At 39.0% G+C, this 22,093-nt stretch overlaps 2 protein-coding genes across 2 annotated transcripts; both read left to right on the plus strand.

Moving 5' to 3' along the window:
- The first annotated feature begins 8,589 nt into the window (after positions 1-8,589).
- Positions 8,590-13,431, plus strand: LOC141332900 (uncharacterized). Its single transcript, XM_073837862.1, has 5 exons — positions 8,590-8,812; positions 11,432-11,778; positions 12,416-12,533; positions 13,133-13,290; positions 13,408-13,431. Exons 1-5 carry the CDS (start codon positions 8,641-8,643, stop codon positions 13,429-13,431), a joined length of 819 nt encoding a protein of 272 aa, XP_073693963.1. The 5' UTR covers positions 8,590-8,640.
- LOC141333911 (uncharacterized) lies at positions 13,414-20,496 on the plus strand. Its single transcript, XM_073839064.1, has 8 exons — positions 13,414-13,681; positions 13,759-13,936; positions 14,034-14,110; positions 17,216-17,396; positions 17,484-17,732; positions 17,833-18,004; positions 18,386-18,531; positions 20,068-20,496. The coding sequence occupies exons 1-8, from the start codon at positions 13,499-13,501 to the stop codon at positions 20,211-20,213; spliced, it is 1,332 nt and encodes a 443-aa protein (XP_073695165.1). The 5' UTR covers positions 13,414-13,498; the 3' UTR covers positions 20,214-20,496.
- The last annotated feature ends 1,597 nt before the right edge of the window (positions 20,497-22,093 follow it).

Here is a 22,093-nt window from a genome sequence, read left to right on the forward strand (position 1 = left end):
TGCTTTGGAGCAGCTGCATGCACGCTCTACAAACGCTTCCAGTGTGAATACTCTTGCGAGTCTGCAGCTGCAGTAACGCTGTAGGTACGCTGACGTGAAGCTCACGCTCTGCTCACGCTTGCGGTGTGAAACCGGCGTTAATATACAGCCATGTCCACACAACTGTCCCAAGCGCTTGCTCAGCATCAGGCACGTTACATGTGTACCTGCTCTGGCGTAGTATATGCAAACACCGGAAGCGATCTGTCGCGTGACACTCATTGTTTACTTTTCAAACCGATTTAAAGCTAAAATATTACGTTTACTTGCACAAACTCATTCGGTTCTGTTGACATCTCACTGATTTTCCCTTCCAGCGTTTGCATATACTACGCCAGAGCGCGTCCATATGTAACGAGCCCTGGGTCGTGTGTTCTGGCACCGGGACTGAGTCCGTTATAATCGGTTATGGTCTATTACTGAACCTATAACGAATCGTCCAAAACAATACATTTTTACACCACTAGTTTTGACACTAAATCGTCCGCTATCTTTTTTTGTAAATTCGACTCCTCTCGTTCTTCCTCACGTGATAAATGAGATATGACACATTGTAGCTATGTTCAGTTTTTAATTATAGTGCATGCTCTCGTCTTAAGTAAACTATTTAGAATTAGGGCTGGGCCGATAAACGATATAATATCGAATCGCGATAAAATTTATGTTAATAACGATGATAAGCTCTAGACATTTTTGCTCGATATGGATTAATCTAAGAGCCAATCATACAGCAGAAACATGCGACAGCGGCCAATCAGCGTGCAGCGTGCGTGTGCACGTCAAAGTACAAAGTTCATTTTCTACAGCACTTTGCGAAGCAAACTTACACCAGGACGACAAAAAAAAGAGAGTGGAAGCAGCGACGAAAGAGAAACTAACCTCGAGTTATTATCCAAAGATGTTGAAGTTGTCGACAAAAAAGGTAGCACGAATTCCGTAAGTGGTTTGACTATCTGAAAAGTGACTCTCAGCTCAGCTGAGAGTTTGGCGCGATTGTTAAAACTGAAACCGAAAGCAAAAAACGCACGCGCATTCAAAAGCAATTTAAATCCCCCTTGTTTAGAGAGTGACTCCGCAATGCGCGCAAATTAGGCTACATGACATATCTAGGCTGTTATCTGCATGTAGACTATAATAGGTTGTGTATGTCTATAGCTCTGTATCATGCTTGAAATATTCCGTCTCTATTTGCACTTTGAATAATGAGAGAGTAGCCTACTTTGATTCTGGCTGAATTGTCTGCACTTAATACGATTAAGAAAGAGCTGTGTCGTAATTTTTTGATATTTATACCGTAGATTGTTTCAAAATGCAGTGGTTGCCTCTAATTTAAATAGCTCAACCTATAATAGAGAAAATAAACAATTGTGTTAATAATAACAAATAATAAATAAATAAATAAATGTGTTACAAATAATGTTTTTACAATAATTTTATGTTCACATTTTGTACATTTACTCTCATTTACCATACTCTGTCACAATTTTAACAACTTTTTTCATTTATTTTAGTAAGTTATTTTAATTTTTAAGGCCAAACCTGTAATCTGATTTTTGTTAATAAACTATACTTAATAATTTAATTTAATGAATCCTTTAATTTTTGTGGCTTTAGTCATTATTGGGATACTATTTTAAAGCTGGCAACATCGACAGCTTATATCGAAATATATATCGTCATCGTTCAATATGGGAAAAAATTATCGAGATTAGCTTTTTGCCATATCGCCCAGCCCTATTTAGAATTATATTTTCCATTTAATTCAAATAAATATTTAATTAAAAAAAAAAAAAACTCTTTTGTAGGTTGCTTTTGAGAAAGGAATCGTATGTGTATCTTATTTTAGGTGAAGTATCTGGCAACAATTGGAGGGCCTAACCAGTCCTCCATCACAAGAAGGATTCTGGTCCAAATACTGACTACCCCACTGGCACTGCAACTATGCTGGAAGGGCTCGAGCCAGAAGTTAGCCTTTGGAGATATGCTGGTCTGCAGAGCAGTCATAGGTACAATATGTAATGTTTTTATGAAATAAGCCCTTCTAACGGTAATGAAAAAAGAAAATTTGGAAATTTGGTAACACTTTAGTGGACCTTATTAGCAAGCCTATTATTAACATGTGGGCTGTTTATTAGAACTTATAAAGCACATATTCTGCATTACCATATTCTACTTTCCTAATCCTACCCAATACCTACTCAGATATCCCTGTTTATTTGTCAGCAAAGGTCCACCGGATGATACACTTACTCAAGCTTGTGTTATCAAGTCATAGCCAGTCTAAAAATGCCTGTGCATGGAAGTTTATTATTTATAACATTTATAACATCACTTAATACAGAAAAAAGAGCGTCCTCATACAGCTACAATAAACTTCACATGTCGTAAGTTGATGAAAACATTTGGTAAAATGTTAATAATACAATGGCACATGCAGGCAAATTATCATAAATAAAGGCCACAGCATAAATTTTGAAAACACAGTGTTTAATGAGGGGGGAAAAAAAGTGTTTTTTTCACATTTCCCAAAAAGCAGCAGTTTTGGTCATAGATTTCTTATCGACTGCAGGAAGTAGGGTGGGGTCAAAAATTATTTTGTCTTTATCACAATATGAGATTAATCTGACTCTGAGCACCTAAAGCAATCCTTAAACTTAATCTTATATAAGGTTCTCCAAATTAAAAATGCAAGTTTAATTCCTTAGTACCTCAAATCAAACAAATAAAAAATCTATTTGCTGGGGAACTTTTTTTAGGCTGAAACCAGTGGTTATCAAACTACTCAAATATAGATTAAGTTCAAATGTATTGTGTTTTAACTAGGGCCGGGACTTTAACTCGTTAATTTAGATTAATTAATTACACAAAAATAACGCGTTAATTTTTTTTAGTGCACTTAGTTTTGCACCGCGAAACGTTTCTCACTGGATGAGATTCGGCGGACCGATTATACTGGAGCACCAGCTAGCGTTCAAACAAGCTGCGTCATTCCTAAATAGTACAGTGTTTCCCCTACCATTATCTTAGGGGGGCGCCCCGCCCCCCCAACGGCACCCCCCGCCCCCCTTGAATGTCAAGTTCATTTTATTTTTGATATAGCGTCAGATCACAATAGAAGTCATTAAGGTTATCTTTCCTATAGAACAGGGCTATACATTGTTCTTTTATTAAACAAACTAAATTGCCTTGTGTTATTTATCTTATTTACACGAAGGCATGTCATTTCTGTCTTTACATGATCGCGTGTTTACAATGTCTCATCTGCGAAAACACAGACGGGATCGCGGACTCCATTCCTAAAAACCGAATCTACTATAGCGCGAAATGCCACGTAAATTCGTCGATTTTTGGATTAATAAATCAAAAGTTGGTCTGTTACTTCATTCAAATCGCGATATGGACTAGTGTCTGTGAAAACTGAAATGCAAAAAGACCGTTTCAATATGAATCCTGCATGCTCCGTTTGCCTCTGTATGTATGAATGGTGGAGACGCGCTTTTACTACACGCATATACTGAAGCACACGTGACGCTCCCGCTAATTTTGGGCATTTGCATCTCGCATGAACAGATAAACTCAATATCCAAAGCTGCTGTGAGTGTCACTTTTACCGTTTCATTTGAGAAAACTAGCATCATAACATGCTGTACACACACAGAAACTTCAAGGCAACCTGTCAAAATAAAAGTAACATGTAACAGAACATTAGTCTTGTATTACTTTTGTATAGTATAATGTAGTTGTTTATATATTCCTATTTAAATAATTGACATGAAACAATATATATGATAAAAATAAATATAACAAGATTAACCACTTAATTGTAGAAAAAATACTACAATTATTATTTAAATGTTAAATTATTATTATTTATTGATTTTAACAGTAAACCTCTGTTTGTTTGCCAAAAATTAAAAGGGTTTATTTTTCATTTGATTAAAAATAAATAAATGTTTATACTTTTAATTTGATTATGAGAAAAAATAATACACACAAGAATTAAAAAAAAAAAGTTTTGGACTTATTTTTCCACTGAATAAGTCTATAATAATGTTTTCGTTATTTCACAAAGTAGGGTAAAGTACCGGGAAAAAAAAAGTAACGTTGGCTACCGGCACCCAACCCCCTAAGCCCAGTGGATGGGAAATTTTGTTATACAAAAAAGAATGGATGGAAGCGTGGATAATAGCATGGTTGTGTGCAAGCTATGCAACAAGGAATTCGCATATCACCGCAGCACATCGAGCCTATTGCTACACTTAATGGCAATATTGCACTGGTCTGTTGGACTTGGTTGCTTAAGCTTATGTATTCGGTCAGTATTCAATGGTATAATAAAAATCCATATAAAAAAACTTACTTCTCACTGTTCTCAGGTCAAATATTTATATACGATTAAAAGGCGATTAATTTCGATTAATTAATTACAAAGCCTCTAATTAATTAGATAAATTTAATCGAGTCCCGGCCCTTGTTTTAACATTAATTTATATTAAATTTAGTGATTCCTCTGCATACCACTAGAGTGAGTCTGAGTACCACTAGTGGTACTTGTACCACGCTTTGAGAACCACTGGTCTATACTGTACTTGAAGAAACTTTTTTGGTTTTAAAATTCAGAATTCACTTGTTTTCTGTCTTACTTAGACGCTGTGACAAAGTGCAGCCGAGCCACTGCAAGTGAGGTCGAAACCTGCATCAAAACGTGCCTTCGTAATTCCAAGAGACCGAGATGGGGGACGGCAAGGACGGGCCAGAATTGCAGTGGAAAAACGCACTGGTGCCCTTGAAGGAAATCATTTTTAATTTACATTTTCTAATTAGTTCTGTAGTTCTTGGTGGCAATTACTGTTTTGAATTGCTTTGTATTGGTGTTTTAAGTAAAATTTCTGTATTATTATTACTATTACTACTATTATTAATTGCTGTAAATAAATAATTTGAAAAACATGACCTTCAATTTATTACTGCTACTTTAAAGAAGTGCAATTGCACTGCATATGCATTAATAGTTATTTGATGGTATTCTGCAGATATGGCCCTGAACAGGTTTTTGGGAAAGTTGGGTATTCTGTGAGCAACTGGAGCCAATAGATTTGCATTACTCTGTAGGACCAAACTAACTTTTGTTAACAAATCACACACGGGGCATACTGTTGGCCTACATACTGTGCCTCACAACATGCCTACTGTGCCCACACTTGCCCTACTGTGCCCACACCCAGCCCACAGCATTCTCACACTATCCCCACAGTGCCCAGACCCAGCCCACAGCATGCCCACACTATCCCCACAGTGCCCACACCCAGCCCACAGCATTCTCACACTATCCCCACAGTGCCCACACCCAGCGCACAGCATGCCCACACTATCCCCACAGTGCCCACACCCAGCCCACAGCATTCTCACACTATCCCCACAGTGCCCAGACCCAGCCCACAGCATGCCCACACTATCCCCACAGTGCCCACACCCAGCCCACAGCATTCTCACACTATCCCCACAGTGCCCACACCCAGCCCACAGCATTCTCACACTATCCCCACAGTGCCCACACCCAGCGCACAGCATGCCCACACTATCCCCACAGTGCCCACACCCAGCCCACAGCATTCTCACACTATCCCCACAGTGCCCACACCCAGCGCACAGCATGCCCACACTATCCCCACAGTGCCCACACCCAGCCCACAGCATTCTCACACTATCCCCACAGTGCCCACACCCAGCGCACAGCATGCCCACACTATCCCCACAGTGCCCACACCCAGCCCACAGCATTCTCACACTATCCCCGTACAGTGCCCAGACCCAGCCCACAGCATGCCCACACTATCCCCACAGTGCCCACACCCAGCCCACAGCATTCTCACACTATCCCCACAGTGCCCACACCCAGCGCACAGCATGCCCACACTATCCCCACAGTGCCCACACCCAGCCCACAGCATTCTCACACTATCCCCACAGTGCCCACACCCAGCGCACAGCATGCCCACACTATCCCCACAGTGCCCACACCCAGCCCACAGCATTCTCACACTATCCCCACAGTGCCCACACCCAGCGCACAGCATGCCCACACTATCCCCACAGTGCCCACACCCAGCGCACAGCATGCCCACACTATCCCCACAGTGCCCAGACCCAGCCCACAGCATGCCCACACTATCCCCACAGTGCCCACACCCAGCCCACAGCATTCTCACACTATCCCCGTACAGTGCCCAGACCCAGCCCACAGCATGCCCACACTATCCCCACAGTGCCCACACCCAGCCCACAGCATTCTCACACTATCCCCACAGTGCCCACACCCAGCCCACAGCATTCTCACACTATCCCCACAGTGCCCACACCCAGCGCACAGCATGCCCACACTATCCCCACAGTGCCCACACCCAGCCCACAGCATTCTCACACTATCCCCACAGTGCCCACACCCAGCGCACAGCATGCCCACACTATCCCCACAGTGCCCACACCCAGCCCACAGCATTCTCACACTATCCCCACAGTGCCCACACCCAGCGCACAGCATGCCCACACTATCCCCACAGTGCCCACACCCAGCCCACAGCATTCTCACACTATCCCCACAGTGCCCACACCCAGCGCACAGCATGCCCACACTATCCCCACAGTGCCCACACCCAGCCCACAGCATTCTCACACTATCCCCACAGTGCCCACACCCAGCCCACAGCATTCTCACACTATCCCCACAGTGCCCACACCCAGCCCACAGCATTCTCACACTATCCCCACAGTGCCCACAACATGCCCACTCTTTATGGGCCCACAATCGGCCCCATTGGGGGCCCAATCTGCTTTGTGTGGGCCAGCCCACACTTAACCCACACTTTTGGGCTGTCCCACTCTGGCCCCACATGGGCCCCATAGTGTGGGGCCCACACGTGCCCCGCATTTCACGCCGGTATCGGGGCCCACAGCGGGCTGCCCACATGGGCTAGATTTTTTGCCCACAGTGGGCCCACGCGGGCCCCGAACGGGCATGTTTGCTGGGGACATATGAGCAGTAGGTAGATGTTTGTTTTATAACAAGTTCTGTGTAAAATCCTTTTCAAACCAATCCTATTTCAGCCGTTATGGGGTTGAGAGAAGGAAAAAGTAAATATCAACACCTTAGAGAGGAAAATATCATTTTTTGGAGGTCTGTGCCTGATTATGTGGGGTATTTAGAGAACTAATCATATATAGTTGCAAAAAAAAAAAAAAAGTATATTCCAAGTCGAAATATTAGTGGACTTCTATGATGCCTGTGAGTTTGAACCCCAAAATTCAGAAAATACTTTGTTACACCTTTTTATGTACCATATTAATAAAATAACATTATTATAACCATAAATTGCTCTTCCTCAGATCAGCTTATGTGCCAATCAATCCAGCCACTTAAAAAATTGCCTATACACGTCACACTGTCATTTTAAATTACACAAAATATTCAAATAATAGAAATTGTATGAATAGAGGGAGAGAGAGAGAGACCTTTTAAACCACAGTAAGATTATACATTTTCACTTATAAATCACATTTGCCTTTAGTTTTTAATACTGGTATAAATGCTTTCTAAACCCAGATATTAAGTTATGCCTTCTTTTATTTGCAGTTCCTTATATTTCCATCACATTATTGGACAACGTGTAGTAACATATGTATTTCACCAAGAAATCAACTCTGAACTCCTCTGGCATTTGCATTTGCACTTTTGTGAATTTATTTATTTATTTTGCATTTTGATTTTCACTTTTGAGTGTTTTTTTTTTTTTTGCATTTGCATTTGCACTTTTTTTTTTTGGCATTTGTATTTGCATTTGCGAATTTTTTTTTTTTTTTGCATTTGCATTTGCATTTGTACATTTGTGATTTGTTTTTGTCGATATTTTTTATTTTTATTTGCATTTGCATTTGAACTTTAGTGATCTTATAGAGCAGACCGATGACAAAGGACTTTTATTTTGGTCTGGTGAGTCATACGACTGCGTCTCCCCTGCATCTGTTGTGATTCGGCTGAAGACAGGTTTGTGCTTTTAAGCGTTTAAAGTGTTTCCACTAGTGCAGCCTATTTAGGCAGTTTTACAGTTTTGCAAGCGAGGTAATTGGTTTAATTAATGTTGAATTAAAAATCGTAAAACTTTATCTAACAGTACTAAAACCTCATTTTTATAATTAAACAGCATCCACATGTGAGTAACAGAAAAGCTGCGTCTCATTTCGCTTCATATACAAACCAGTTTTTCGTGAAAACGTAAAAAATATAGTACTCATACTCTCTATATATATAATAAGAATAATAATGTAAAACTTACATGCTGTAATACAGAATGTCAGTAGGCTATAATTGTTTTCTTTCATTCATTTATATTGCAAGTTTTAGTGTTTCTATGTGTCTAATCAAGCCATTTATTGTTATCAACTATCACTCTGACTGACTTTCTTATTTTGTACTGACTTCTGAACTAGGAAGCTGATTGAGATGCACCTAAAGATTTACTTTGCATTTATTTATTTATTTTGTTTCCAAACACAGAAAAAATCCAGGTGAAGCAGTTGAGCTCCACGGGACACACTATTATAAAGATGGCATTTATTAAAGATGAGAGTGAAGACATGAAGATTGAAGAAACACTCGTAGTCAAGCGTGAAGATACTGAGGAACAAACTAAAAAGGTGTTTATTAAAGAGGAGAGTGAAGACATGAAGACTGAAGAAACACTCGTAGTCAAACAAGAAGATACGGAGGAACAAACAGGTTGGTTTTCATTCTCAAAAAGTTTCACTCACTCATTTGATCCTCATTAAAAATCCAGCTCTGCAGAAATGAATGATACTTTTTGAAGAATGTCATATGAGCGTCCTAATTAAAGCTGTTTTATTTGACTTGCAATGGATCCTCATGTTGAGATTGTGTGACCAGACAAATAACAAAATAATAAATGTGTGTGATATAGAAAGCCATTTTAGACAAGTTCTCTTTTGTGGACAAAAGCTTAAACATTATGTCAAAATGACAGTTTTTGGACTTCATAAACAGTCTGATTAAGTTAAAGAAGACCTAAATGAATGTAAAGAACTGGGAATAATATCAAATGCGTGTCAGATTCGCGTCATGTGCTAAATGTTTTAAAGAGACAGCACTGCTTTCCCAGATAGCACACGTACGTCTGCAAGATGTCTGTTAAAGATCTCTTGATCTGAAAAGCATCTGCTGTATACAAAAATCTGGCAGACGTCTGTAAGATGTCAGTTTTACGTTCATTCTAATTCATAAACATCTTAAAGACATCTAATAGACGTCTATTTGACATCTTATAGGAAACGTACAATAGACGTATTGCAGATGAGCAGACTACGTCTTGCAGTCTTCAAATAGATGTCTCTAAGATTTCTTTAAATCTCCTACATTTAACTTGAATCAAATTTAAGGACATAAAAAGTCTTAAATTGTACAAGAAAGTCTTATGATTTCAAGAGGTCTTAAAATTTGAGGACCAAAAGACCAGAATTGCAATATGGCTTAAATGTGACTATTCCCTGATAGCACACATACATCACAGAGACATCTATTTGACATCTGCATTTACATCTGCAAGACGTATTTTTAGTGTTTGCTCATCTGCAATATATCTATTGGACGCTTCCTATCAGATGTCAAATAGACGTCTATTAGATGTCTTTAAGATGTTTATGAATTAGAATGAATGTAAAACTGACATCTTACAGACGTCTGCCAGATGTTTGTGCACAGCAGATGCTTTCCAGATCAAGAGGTCTTTAACAGACATCTGGCTGACGTACTTGTGCTATCTGGGTTAAATGTCAAATAAGGGTTATGATTTCATTAAATAAACATGAGAAACAGTTGTATTTCTTCTGTTCAGAAAGCACCACCTGCTGGTAGAGAATGAATGTGCATTTTTTTTATTAAGCATGTTTTTATTCAAACCAGTGCAAAAAGCAACCCATGTTTTCACTCAGAGCTGTAAATGTGAACTGGTGGATTGATAAGAAGATCATGCATTAAAAAAATCTAAACGGTAAAATGTGTTTAAATGTAATTTAATTACTATAATAATTTATTGACAATAGTTGCTTAAATTAATATCATAATTAATACTTTTGACTTTAAAGGGTGAAATGTCAAGTGTTTGTTTTCATGAAAACTAGTATACGAACTGTAAATAATGCTCATCTTACAGTTTAGTATGCTACTACTTTTTGTCTAAGTAGGGGGTGGGAAACATCTAAATTTCGAGTTGTGTGAAACGAGCTGTCATTGAGGTAATTTGCTTGCTGATTACATTTTTCTTGCTTGCATTAAGATTAATCTATATTCAAATAGTTTATGAATTTACAAATAACGTGAAAACTTGTTTTAAGTTATTATTTTACAAAGCCTATTAAATGTTAAAGTAATGGCATTGTTTATAGCGCCATTCAGTGAAATTGAGGCATTTCGCGTCTCTAAGAAACAATCAAACAAAGAAGTAATTTAACAACAAATATTTGCAATTTAAAAAGTTTGGTCACACTTTATATTAGGTGGCTTTGGCTATTATATACCTACATCAAAACAAATAAGTAAAATTTACTTAAAATGTGCTCATATTGCATTGCAAAACACTTTTAATTTCATGTACAATGTACAATGTAAAAAAACATGCATGCACAAACTAAGTTCATTGAACCAAATGATTGATTTAAATGTAAGTACATAGTTAAGGCCACCTAATGTGAAGTGGGACCAAAAGTTTTCTTTTGTATTCTTTTATTTATATTATATCAATTATATTAATAATATTTTAAAGGTGCCATAGAATGTACAATTTTATTAACCTTGGCATAGTTTAATAATAACAGTTCTGTACATGGAAATGACATACGGTGAGTCTTAAATAATGTTTCCTCCCTCTTGTATAAATCTTCTGCGTGCGAAAGACCACTGCAAAACTGGTGAAATCCCAACATATCAGCGTCTGGAATTGCAGTTGAATAATCCAATAAAAATCTGTTACAGATATAAATATATAAAATTCTGAGCATGCATGTACAAGTTCCCCTGATAGCACACATACATTTTGGAGACGTCTATTTGACGTCTGCATTTACATCTGCAAGACGTAGTTTGTTCATCTGCAATACATTTATTGGACGTTTTCTATCAGATGTCAAATAGACGTCTATTAGATGTCTTTAAGATGTTTATGAATTAGATTGAATGTAAAACTGACATCTTACAGATGTCTGCCAGACATTTGTACACAGCAGATGCTTTCCAGATCAAGAGATCTTTAACAGACATCTTGCAGACGTACGTGTGCTATCTGGGTTATGCTCCCAACATTTGCATATATACTCGCTCATGTTCTAGGCCAGCCGGACATGGACAGACGTGTCATCCCAAGTCCTGCAGATATTGTGAGGACAGTGCCGACAAATGCAGACCATGGATATAAATGTTACGTTCCAGGCTGTGCTGGGGATGTGACCACTTTTCATTCCCTTCCCACAGAAAAGAGCTGTAAACAAGCATGGTTGATGTTTATCTATAACCGGATACCGAAACATTTCAATTCAAAGTTATTAGTTTGCTCCGCCCATTTCACCATGGACAGCTTTTCAAACCTGGGACAATATCAAGCAGGCTTCGCTCAGCGTTTGATGCTGAAGAAGGGGATGGTTCCCACTATATTTCCGTTACAACCCCTACCACAAGCAGTAAGTGGTGATTTTATCCATATTTATTCTTGACTATTGCAGTCATTTAGTTTAATTTAAGTTTACAACTTAAGTTTAAATTGACAGTAATGCTGCCTTACAAGCTGCACATTGACTATTCTAAAAAATTTCCAAGTTTAATTTCTGTACTATTGTCCCTTGAGAAGATGAAAAATATAAATATACTCACTTTTGTGAGATACTGTATGTCAATTCATTTTGGTAGACAGAATTATAATTTAGCCTATATTTCTTCAACACATAACTTCCCTAAACCATGGTTTTATTATAGTAAAAGTGTAGTAAACCATGTAAATTTTTACCATTTGTATAACCATAGTTTTACAACAAACACCATGGTTAAACTACGGTTAGTGTAACAAGACCATGCGTAATTTGTGGTAACCACGGTTTAACTATAGTAATCATGGTTTTTGGATTTATTTGTTGTAAAACCATGGTTAATTTTCGTAAAGGTCAGCAGCTAACTAGGTTAGTTTGGTTGCTTAAAGATATCTGACTCGCTCTTTTTGAAAAGTTGAAAAGATTGCCATTTGACAAGGCATGTAGTCAATTTGTTCATAATTGTTTTTGTTTCAGAACTGAGGTATGATTATTTCGCATGCTTGTATTTCAGACTACATCACAGCTCCAGAGAACAAGCGACGTAGGCTGCCAAACAGATGATCCTATTGTTTTCTCTAAGGGAACACAACTGTCTTTGAAAACATTGAGGTCCCACCTTCGAAGCAAAGGTAATGTCACTTATCATTAGGTGCGTATGTGCTGAGTTTTAAGGACAGATTAATTGTGTACTATTATTAATTGTGAGCATGTTTAGCGCGGTAAGTCAACTATAGGGTGGGCCATTTATATGGATACACCTTAAGAAAATGGTAATTGTTGGTGATATTAACGTCCTGTTTGTGGCACATTAGTATATGTGAGGGGGCAAACTTTTCAAGATGGGTGGTGACCATGGTGGCCATTTTGAAGTCGGCCATCTTGGATCCAACTTTTGTTTTTCAATAGGAAGAGGGTCATGTGACACATCAAACTTATTGGGAATTTCACAAGAAAAACAATGGTGTGCTTGGTTTTAACGTATCTTGAAAAGTTTGCCCCCTCACATATACTAATGTGCCACAAACAGGACGTTAATATCACCAACCATTCCCATTTTATTAAGGTGTGTCCATATAAATGGCCCACCCTGTACTATTTGCAGTTCTATTCATAATGACCAGGATCCATCTTGGCTGAGGGACAGAAAGATGGCTTGTGCCCAGTTATTGAAATCTTGTATTGGTTACCAATGTTCCCCTTGCTAATTAAATTTTTTTTTAACTGATAGGTGTACAGGTGTCATCAACGACTGAAATGTCATTGCCCACAATAAACCCAGTTACATCAACAACAGTGAAGGCTTCAAGACCAGCCAAAAGACCCCGTGTTGAATTGGAGGAGGATATAGAAATGGAAGTTGTTTCCTCTGCAGACCCTTATCCACAGGTTTTGTAAGTAAATTTATATTTCTTTGACAATTCAGTCATGTCTCACACAAACTGTGACTTTGGTTTTCTGATTTTCACTAACAGCCACAATGTCTTTCATTGCTTTTTCTTTCAGTGCCACATCAGTGCCATCGCATAAGGAATCAAAGTTCATCGTTTTTGAAAAATGCCTCCTTAGCCTGTTCGAGAGCTGTCCTGTTTGCACCATGGCTTGTAAAGTCCGCCCACGCAGAAGAGGGACCTTCATAGCCATTGACCAACTGTGCCCTCACTGTGGCTACTTTAGACAGTGGAGGAGTCAACCTGTCATTGGCAGCACCCCTATGGGCAACCTCCAGTTGTCTGCTGCCATCTATTTCAGTGGAGCTTCCTTTCTGAAGATGCAAAAGGTACTGTATTCTTTGTACACACCAAATTAGTCCATGCTAGACATGACAACTAATGCTTTTTGCAATTGTTTTAAAAGGTGTTCAGGGCGATGTACCTCAAAATGCATACATATGATGCTTTTAGAAGGCATGCCAGGACATACCTTGAACCTGCTATCATCCACAAGTGGAATGAGGACCAAAACATGCAACTGCACGACCTGAGCAAGAACAAGAATGTCATTCTTGGTGGTGACATGCGAGCAGATTTACCAGGTGGATACTTTTAACAACTAGGCATTACACAAGGCTGTGCAAATATGCAGATGATGACATGCTTCTGTCTTATAAATAACTTTTTTTTTAATTGCAGGACATTCTGCGAAGTATGGGAGCTACACCATGATGGACTTGCAGACAAACAACATTATAGACATACAGCTGGTGCAGGTATTTGAACATATTTGGACGTTTGTGTACAACTAAAAAAAAATTTTTAGAGAGAAAATACAGCATACAAAACTTAATCACCCGTTTTTAAAATGAAAGAAAGAGACTACTACATTTCATACACACTTTATAATATCCAGTGAAGCTTGAAAGTTTTTTGAACCCTTTAGAATCTTCTATATTTCTGCACAAATATGACCAAAACATCATCTGATTTTGATTTTGATTCATTTTCATTTTCTGAAAGTAGACAATGAGAAGCCAATCAAAAAGTGGGAGAAACATATTTTCTTTGTCATTTATTTATTGAGAAAAATGAGACAGCATGATCTGTGCATTGCAAAAGTATGTGAATCTTTGCTCTCACAGTATCTGGCGTGACCCCCTTTTAACCGAAGGTAAAGTTTCTTGTAAATGCTGATCAGTCCTGCACAATAACCTGTGGGAGTTTTAGCCCATTCCATTCAGAAACCCTTAAAGTGCCCCTATTATGCCATGTTTAAGGTAGTTAATATTGTTGTAATAGTCTCTTAAAACAGGTTTACATGTATGCAAGTTCAAAAAACACTTTAGTTTTCTCAAAAATTAGATTTAATTTTACCCCGTTTCTAAATGATTCGTAAACGACTCGTGTGAAGCAGTTCGAAGAATCAGTCTCTCTAAACCCCTCCTTTCAGTGAGCCCTCACCGCTGTGATTGGTCAGATGGTGCAGTCCTTTTGGATTGGTCTACCGCTTCAGCGCAAAACGAAACGCCCATTGGCATAACTGAATGACAGCTGTGGAGACTTGTTAATGCATAGAAAAGATAGCCTCGATTTTACCCTATCAATTCGAGCCGGAGTCTGACGATGAAACAGTTGAAGTGGCACATCGACAAGAAACTGTTTTGCAAGCACGACTGGAGCAGGACGTTTCTCAGTGGGTGTCATATTATAACTGTGGAAAGTGCTTGCAATTTGCTTTTGTAAGCGAACCGGGCACACCTCTACGTTGTGAACTTCAACACTGTAACGTACAATCCATAACACTGCGTTAAGCCATCGTTTATCATTATCATTACTTAAACTAATAAGGCAGGCAGACAGTCAAGCTGCATCAATCACAATTTTTAGACTACATTGCACTCACAGCTGAACAACAGAACTACAGAAACGCAAGTTAGCCGCTTACCAAGACATGTGCGGGGTTGTTACACACCATAACGTACACAAAGACGTATTTTGAACGATCGCTAGAAAATACAATCATTAATTATTAATCATACTTACAGGTAGAAGTTCAGAGGAGCAAGCCGGTCCAAATAAACTGGGCACTGATCCATTTTTTAAAACCAAGCGTTTGGTGAATCTCGCGTTGTAACGTTACTCCCCAAGATTGGAAAAACAGTCATCAGTAAAATGACGCGAACACAACACAAGATTGGCATTGGACTGCTGAGGTGTTGAAAAAATTTATGTTAACCACTCATTCTTGGTAGTTTCATCTTTCGGAAGGGCATATAAAACAAATTCACTCTCACAGCGCGGGCGTCTTCTTGACATGATGTAACGTTAATCCACGTGAAAATGGTAGGCCTACTGTTTGTGGGCGGGCAAGTTGTTCGCGAAATTGAACGTGGGCGGACATTACGCAAATGTGTAGCTCGTGACGTGTGGCCGTTACAGAAAAAAGATTCGAATTGCTGACGACTCGTTTAGGCGAATGTGAGCCGACTGTTTTTTTTGTTAGACAAAAACTTCATTTATAGTGCACTGTCGGCGTCACAACTTTGCAGATAGTTTATGTTCACATACAGCTACATGACACACTACATGAAATATCATATTTGAAAAGGCATAATAGGGGCACTTTAAACATTGTGATGTCGGTGGGGTTCCTCCAATGAACTGCTTGCTTAGGCTCTTCCACAACATTTTAATTAACGTCTGGACTTCGGTTCAGGCATTCTAAAACATTAACTTTGCTAACGTTCTTTGGTAGAATGACTTGTGTGCTTGGTTTTGTTGTCTCGCTCCTTGACCCACGTTTTCTTGAGACTCTGTTCTTAAAAGGTGTCCTGATGATTTCCTTTAGAATTTGCCGGTATAATTCAGAATTCATTGTTCCATCAATGATGGCCAAGCCATGATACCACCACCACTAGTTTCACAGATGGGATAGGATGCACAGCAATGCAGTGTGTTCTTTTCTCTGAACATAAGAGCTTCTTGTTTAAACAGATAAATTCTATTTTGGTTTCATCCACCCTAGGCTGTTTGGCTGGTTTTATCTGGTCAACTAGTCTGATTTTAGAGGGACCAGCTAAAACCATTACTTCCAGCATAAACCAGCCAACCAGCCTAAAATGGAATTAGCTGTTTTTTTCAGCAGGGCATACATTAAACCTTTCTCCAATAGTCCTTTGGCCTGTCCGCATGGTCTTTAGCAAGCAATTTTCTCTTTGGAGAACAGTGGCTTTCTTGCAACTCTTCCTTGGGCACCATTGGTTCCTCAGTGTTCCCCTGATGGTGACCTCATGAACATAACCATCAGCATAGCCAATGGATGAAAGGCCTTTAGTTGCTTAGAAGTTAGCCAACCTCGCTATTACACATTTAGCTTTGGAGTGATCTTTGTTGGTCAACCATTTCTCGTGAAGGTAACTGGTCTTGAATTTCCTCCATTTGTACACAGTCTGTCTGACTGTGGATTTGTGGAGTCCAAACTCTTTAGAGATGGTTTTGTAACCTTTTCCAGCCTGATGAGCAACATCAAGTCTTTTTTCCGAGGTCCTCAGTAGTCTCCTTTGTTTGTGACATGATTCACTTCCACAAACATGGTCAGACTTTGATAGATCCCTGTTCTTTGAATAAAACAGGTCACATAGTGACATTTGATTAGTCTTTGCCCTGACTGAAAACACATCTGCACAGTTGGACTCTAATTTCACCTTTAAAATAACTGCCAATCCAGGAGATTTGCATACTTTTGCAGTGGACAGATATTGGGTTCTCTTTGTCTACTTTCAGGTCATATTTTGGCAGAAACAAATCATTCAAGCAGCACTGTATATGTAATTAATATGGATATTATATAGGTTTTTTGTTTGTGTGTTTCTACACAGAGCAACAAGGTATGGGGAAGGTATGACATGGAGAAAGAGGGCCTTAGAAGAAGCTTGGATCTCCTAGAGAAAAGCGGCGTAAAGCCGAACTGCATCATTACTGACCGTCACCCCCAGATACAAAGGTTCCTAAAGGATCGAAAAATCAACCACCATTATGACGTCTGGCACATGGAGAAAAGTAATGCTTGCATCTTGGTTTACAGAAAATACGTTTAAAATATTCATGGTTAAAGTATACTCATCTGTGGTGTTTTGCCTTCATTAGCATTGTCAAAGAAGGTAAAGAAAATTTCCAGAGAGAAGGACTGTAGTTTGGTGAAGAAGTGGCATAAGAGCATCATCAACCACCTGTACTGGTCTGCCACTAGCTCTGATTCAGGAGCGGAGAAGTTAGCCAAATGGACCTCTATCATCAACCACATTCAAGACATTCACACACATTCTGAGCCAGCGTTCCCAAGGTGTCAGCATGAACAAAGGGTGTCTAAGGACCATAGCAAGTGGTTGCAACCAGGTGTGCAACCTCAATGTGTTATTTGCCAATAAGCATTTATTGGGCATAAATATTCCAGTATTCATGTGTTGTATCGATAACATTGCACTGATTTCCTAAGGTTCGACAGCACTGAATAAGCTACAAAAGGTCCTGATAAACAAGAGAGTCCTTTCAGATGTGGAGAATCTGAGCCCACATTACCAAACATCAACTGTGGAGTCATTTCACAAAGCCATCTTGGACTTTGCACCCAAAAATGCTGTCTCCCCCTTCATCGGAATGCTATGCAGGTACGTCGTCTTCTTCACGACTTGAACATAGGTCAGAACACAACACATTAACAGGTATGTGTGAAAGGGGGCACACTAATGTTTTTTGTGTAGGGGAGTTGGTTTTGGGTTGTGGAAATGTGAATCATGAACAATGGCCTGGAAACATCAAGTGTAACATTAAATACCTGGCCATCAAAATGCAAATAAGTTTTGGGCTGTTCTACCTAAAAGGCCTGAAGTGAAGTGCCTTTTAGTTTACAGTTTACATAATGGTATAGCTTTACTGTATTTTAAAATTTGTGTTTTGAGTATTTTGAATTTTGCAGTGTTCAATACAAACGTTGACTTAGTCACAGTGGCAATATGAACCATATTTTGTTTGTTTGTCTTCTGCTTTAGATTGTACCTTGCAGCAATGCACTTGAATGAGAATTCTGTCCGGCCATACGTGACAACATCTGAAGGTAAACTTGTGTACAAGCCCTTTCCAAAGGCCAAAAAGGGAGGACATGCCATCAACCCAGTAAAGACAGAGCCGACATTTTGTAAGCATTTCCCAAATTTTTTTTATTTAAAACAATACTTACAGTGAGGAAAAATATTGATCCCCTGCTGATTTTGTACGTTTGCCCACTGACAAAGAAATGATCCGTCTATAATTTTAATGGTTTGTTGTTTATTTGAACAGTGAGAGACTGAATGACAACAAAACAAAGGTTATACATTGATTTGTATTTTAATGAGTGAAATATGTATTTGACCCTTTTGCAAAACATGACTTGCAAAACCCTTGTTGGCAATTACAAAGGTCAGATGTTTCTTGTAGTTGGCCACCAGGTTTGCACACATCTCAGGAGGGATTTTGTCCCACTTCTCTTTGCAGATCCTCTCCAAGTCTTTAAGGTTTCGAGGCTGACGTTTGGCAACTCTAACCTTAAGGTCCCTCTACAGATTTTCAATGAGATTAAGATCTGGAGACTGGCTATAGGTCACTCCAGGACCTTAATGTCTTTTTTCTTGAGCCACTCCTTTCTTGCCTTGGCCGTGTGTTTTAGGTCATACCCATCCATGACCCATTTTCAATGCCCGGGCTCTGATTATACATGGTGCAGTTGTCCTGTGCCTTTAGCAGAAAAAAAACCCCAAAGCATAATGTTTCCACCTCCATGCTTGACGGTGAGGATGGTGTTCTTGGGGTCATATGCAGCATTCCTCCTCCTCCAAACAAGAGTTGAGTTGATGCCAAAGAGCTTGATTTTGGTCTCATCTGACCACAACACTTTCACCCAGTTCTCCTCTGAATCATTCAGATGTTCAGTGGCAAACTTGATGGGCCTGTACATGTGCTTTCTTGGGCAGGGTGACTGCCCAAGATGATTCAGTCCTTCACGGCGTAGTGTGTTACCAATTGTTCTCTTGGCGACTATAGTTCCTGCTGCCTTGAGATCATTGACAAGATCCTTCAGTGTAGTTATTGGCTGGTTCCTAACCGTTGTCATGCTCATTGAAACTCAACAAGGTGAGATCTTGCATGGAGCCCCTGACCGAGGGAGATTTACAGTTATTTTGTGTTTCTTCCATTTGTGAATAATCGCACCAACTGTTGTTGCCTTCTCACCAAGCTGATTGGCGATGGTCTTGTAGCTCATTCCAGCCTTGTGTAGGTCTACAATCTTGTCCCTGACGTCCTTGGACAGCTCTTTGGTCTTGGCCATGGTGGAGAGTTTGGAGTCTGATTGATTGATTGCTTCTGTGGACAGGTGTCTTTTATACAGGTAACAAATTAAGATTAACCTAATCTTTGCTCATGACCTGTATAAAAGACACCTGCCCACTGAAGCAATCAGATTCCACACTTTCCACCATGGCCAAGAAATCTTGCTGATTGAAAGGGGATCAAATACTTATTTTACTCATTAAAATACAAATCAATTTAGATTTTTTTGGAAATTTTAAAAAATTATTTTAAACGTACAAAATCGGCAGGGGATCAAATATTTTTTCCCCTTACTGTACAAATGTGCAAAGAAACTATGTAAATGTGCAAATAATTAAAAAAGAACTTTATTCATACTTCATAGGCTATGCCATCAACTTGATGGACAGTGTTTTTAAAGAGGTTGTCCATGATCCCCTTCCATATCTGGATGCCATACAGCAGATTCCTGTGCCTCAGGACCTGTCTGCTCAGCATGACAGATCTTCAATGGAGAAAGCCGTTGCTTAGCATGCATCACATTTCAGTCGAGGGGCGTCTGAAGCTGACTTATTGCCCTGATGCACCACACATGACGGGATGACCACATACACGTCGTCAAAGGAAGCTCCCCAAACACCAGCTGACAAACTGCTAGCAGAAAGGAAGGGGAAAGCGCATATTATTTGTTTTAGTATTTATTTTGTTAACCGATTATTATCGGGTCATGTTTGTATGATGCTGAGGCACAATAAAAAAAGTGTTTCATCAATAAGTATCTGTCATTATTGCATGTTTCTTCATTTCTAACATAGATCAGACAGGTTGGCTATGCAATGCACTGAACTCATAATGTAATATGGTGTAACAGAGCCAAATTCTATTTAACTGTGTGAGATTGGCCTTACCTTTCCATCCCTCTGAGTCTCATACGCCCATGGTCAGCTCTATAAACATTCATTGCATCTTGCAAGGAATACATATTTAGGCACACATGTTCAAGGCTGGGATGGTCTGTAATGCATGATATCTCGTAAGGAACTTGGTTCATGCTTGTGACCTGCAAAGGTTATTTACAATAAACTGTGTAATGTAAATATAAACTTAAAAATATGAAACTGTTTTTATTTATAGATTAAAAATAAACATTGAAACATTTACAATGAGCAATCCATTCTGGATTATCATATAGAGAAAATTAATATTTATGTAGGCTAGTGTGTATTTATGTATAATACAGAAAATAATAATAAATACACTAACAGATTAAGGTTTGTGTTACGCTTCAATTATTGGCTGTAAAGTTATTGATCCCTCTTAAGCAAGTTTGTTGATTTTGTGTAGCAGTATAATGTTCTGCATATTCAAGTTTTCTTTTTCCATTTCTAATTTAAAAATTTCCAACTCTGCTTTCCTCTACTGCAGCAAAATAACTTCTCAATGAAGTTCAGCAAAACCTGATGTAACTCTTTCCAATCTTTTCTCCTGAGAAGAATGTCTAAAAACAGAAAAAAAACTTTTTACCTAACATCAACAAATTGTGAAAAGTTTTTTGTTTTTACTTGTTACCGAATGCAATCAGCAAACAGATGTAACTAACCTTGTGGCTGGATGGCTGGGTGTGGGGCTTGTCACTCCTGGTACATTTTCTTAGTTTCCTATAATATTATTATTGCATCTACCCAACTCTGTATATTTACATGATACTACAAATAAGACCATCTTTGAAAGCAAAAGACATGTAACAAAAGACCCACCACTCATTTTTTGTGTCTCCGTTAGGCTCCATGAGTTTTGCACCTCCAAATGATCGAGGGATGTGGTCCATTTCGAGTCTTGTCATAGTTAATTTTTTGTCCAGAATATCCTCTATTGTGTAGTGTTATGATTTTAAATTATTAACTGCTCCCGATCAAGAAGAAGCATCCCCGAACTTAAATTGTAAATCTAAAAAACGTTTGATATGATCATGATCAGGCTGCCTCTGACGGAAATCTGCAATAGCCAATGAGTGTGAGCAAGCATCACCTACTGGATGTTGTATGCTTCTATAGCTGAAATTTGGCGGGCACATACATGTAACGAAAGTAGAGTACTAAGAAAGTTCACCCATAATTTTTTTTTATACTGTCAGATGGCTCTCCCGGTGTGCATTCTGTTTCTCAGTCTCCATGTGATCTAGTCAAATCATCTAGTGTGTGCATTCAGAGCTTTCCCTGATAGCACACGTACATCACGTTATTGGACGTTTCCTATCAGATGTCAAATAGACACATAGATGTCTTTAAGATGTTTATGAATCAGAATGTAGGTAAAACTGACATCTTACAGACATCTGCCAGACATTTGTTCACAGCAGATGCTTTCCAGATCAAGAGATCTTTAATAGACATCTAGCAGACGTACGTGTG

Source organism: Garra rufa, chromosome 4, assembly GCF_049309525.1.
Source record: "Garra rufa chromosome 4, GarRuf1.0, whole genome shotgun sequence".
Classification (NCBI taxonomy): Eukaryota; Metazoa; Chordata; class Actinopteri; order Cypriniformes; family Cyprinidae; genus Garra; species Garra rufa.

Bases quoted from the DNA above. Each gene is read 5' to 3' on its own strand.
- LOC141332900 (XM_073837862.1), top strand. From the start codon at position 8,641: ATGGCATTTATTAAAGATGAGAGTGAAGACATGAAGATTGAAGAAACA. The intron at 12,534-13,132 runs GTAATGTCACTT...TTTAACTGATAG, and splicing joins GTCCCACCTTCGAAGCAAAG to GTGTACAGGTGTCATCAACG. The intron at 13,291-13,407 runs GTTTTGTAAGTA...TTTTTCTTTCAG, and splicing joins CTGCAGACCCTTATCCACAG to TGCCACATCAGTGCCATCGC.
- LOC141333911 (XM_073839064.1), top strand. From the start codon at position 13,499: ATGGCTTGTAAAGTCCGCCCACGCAGAAGAGGGACCTTCATAGCCATT. The intron at 14,111-17,215 runs GTATTTGAACAT...GTTTCTACACAG, and splicing joins TAGACATACAGCTGGTGCAG to AGCAACAAGGTATGGGGAAG. The intron at 17,397-17,483 runs GTAATGCTTGCA...TGCCTTCATTAG, and splicing joins CGTCTGGCACATGGAGAAAA to CATTGTCAAAGAAGGTAAAG.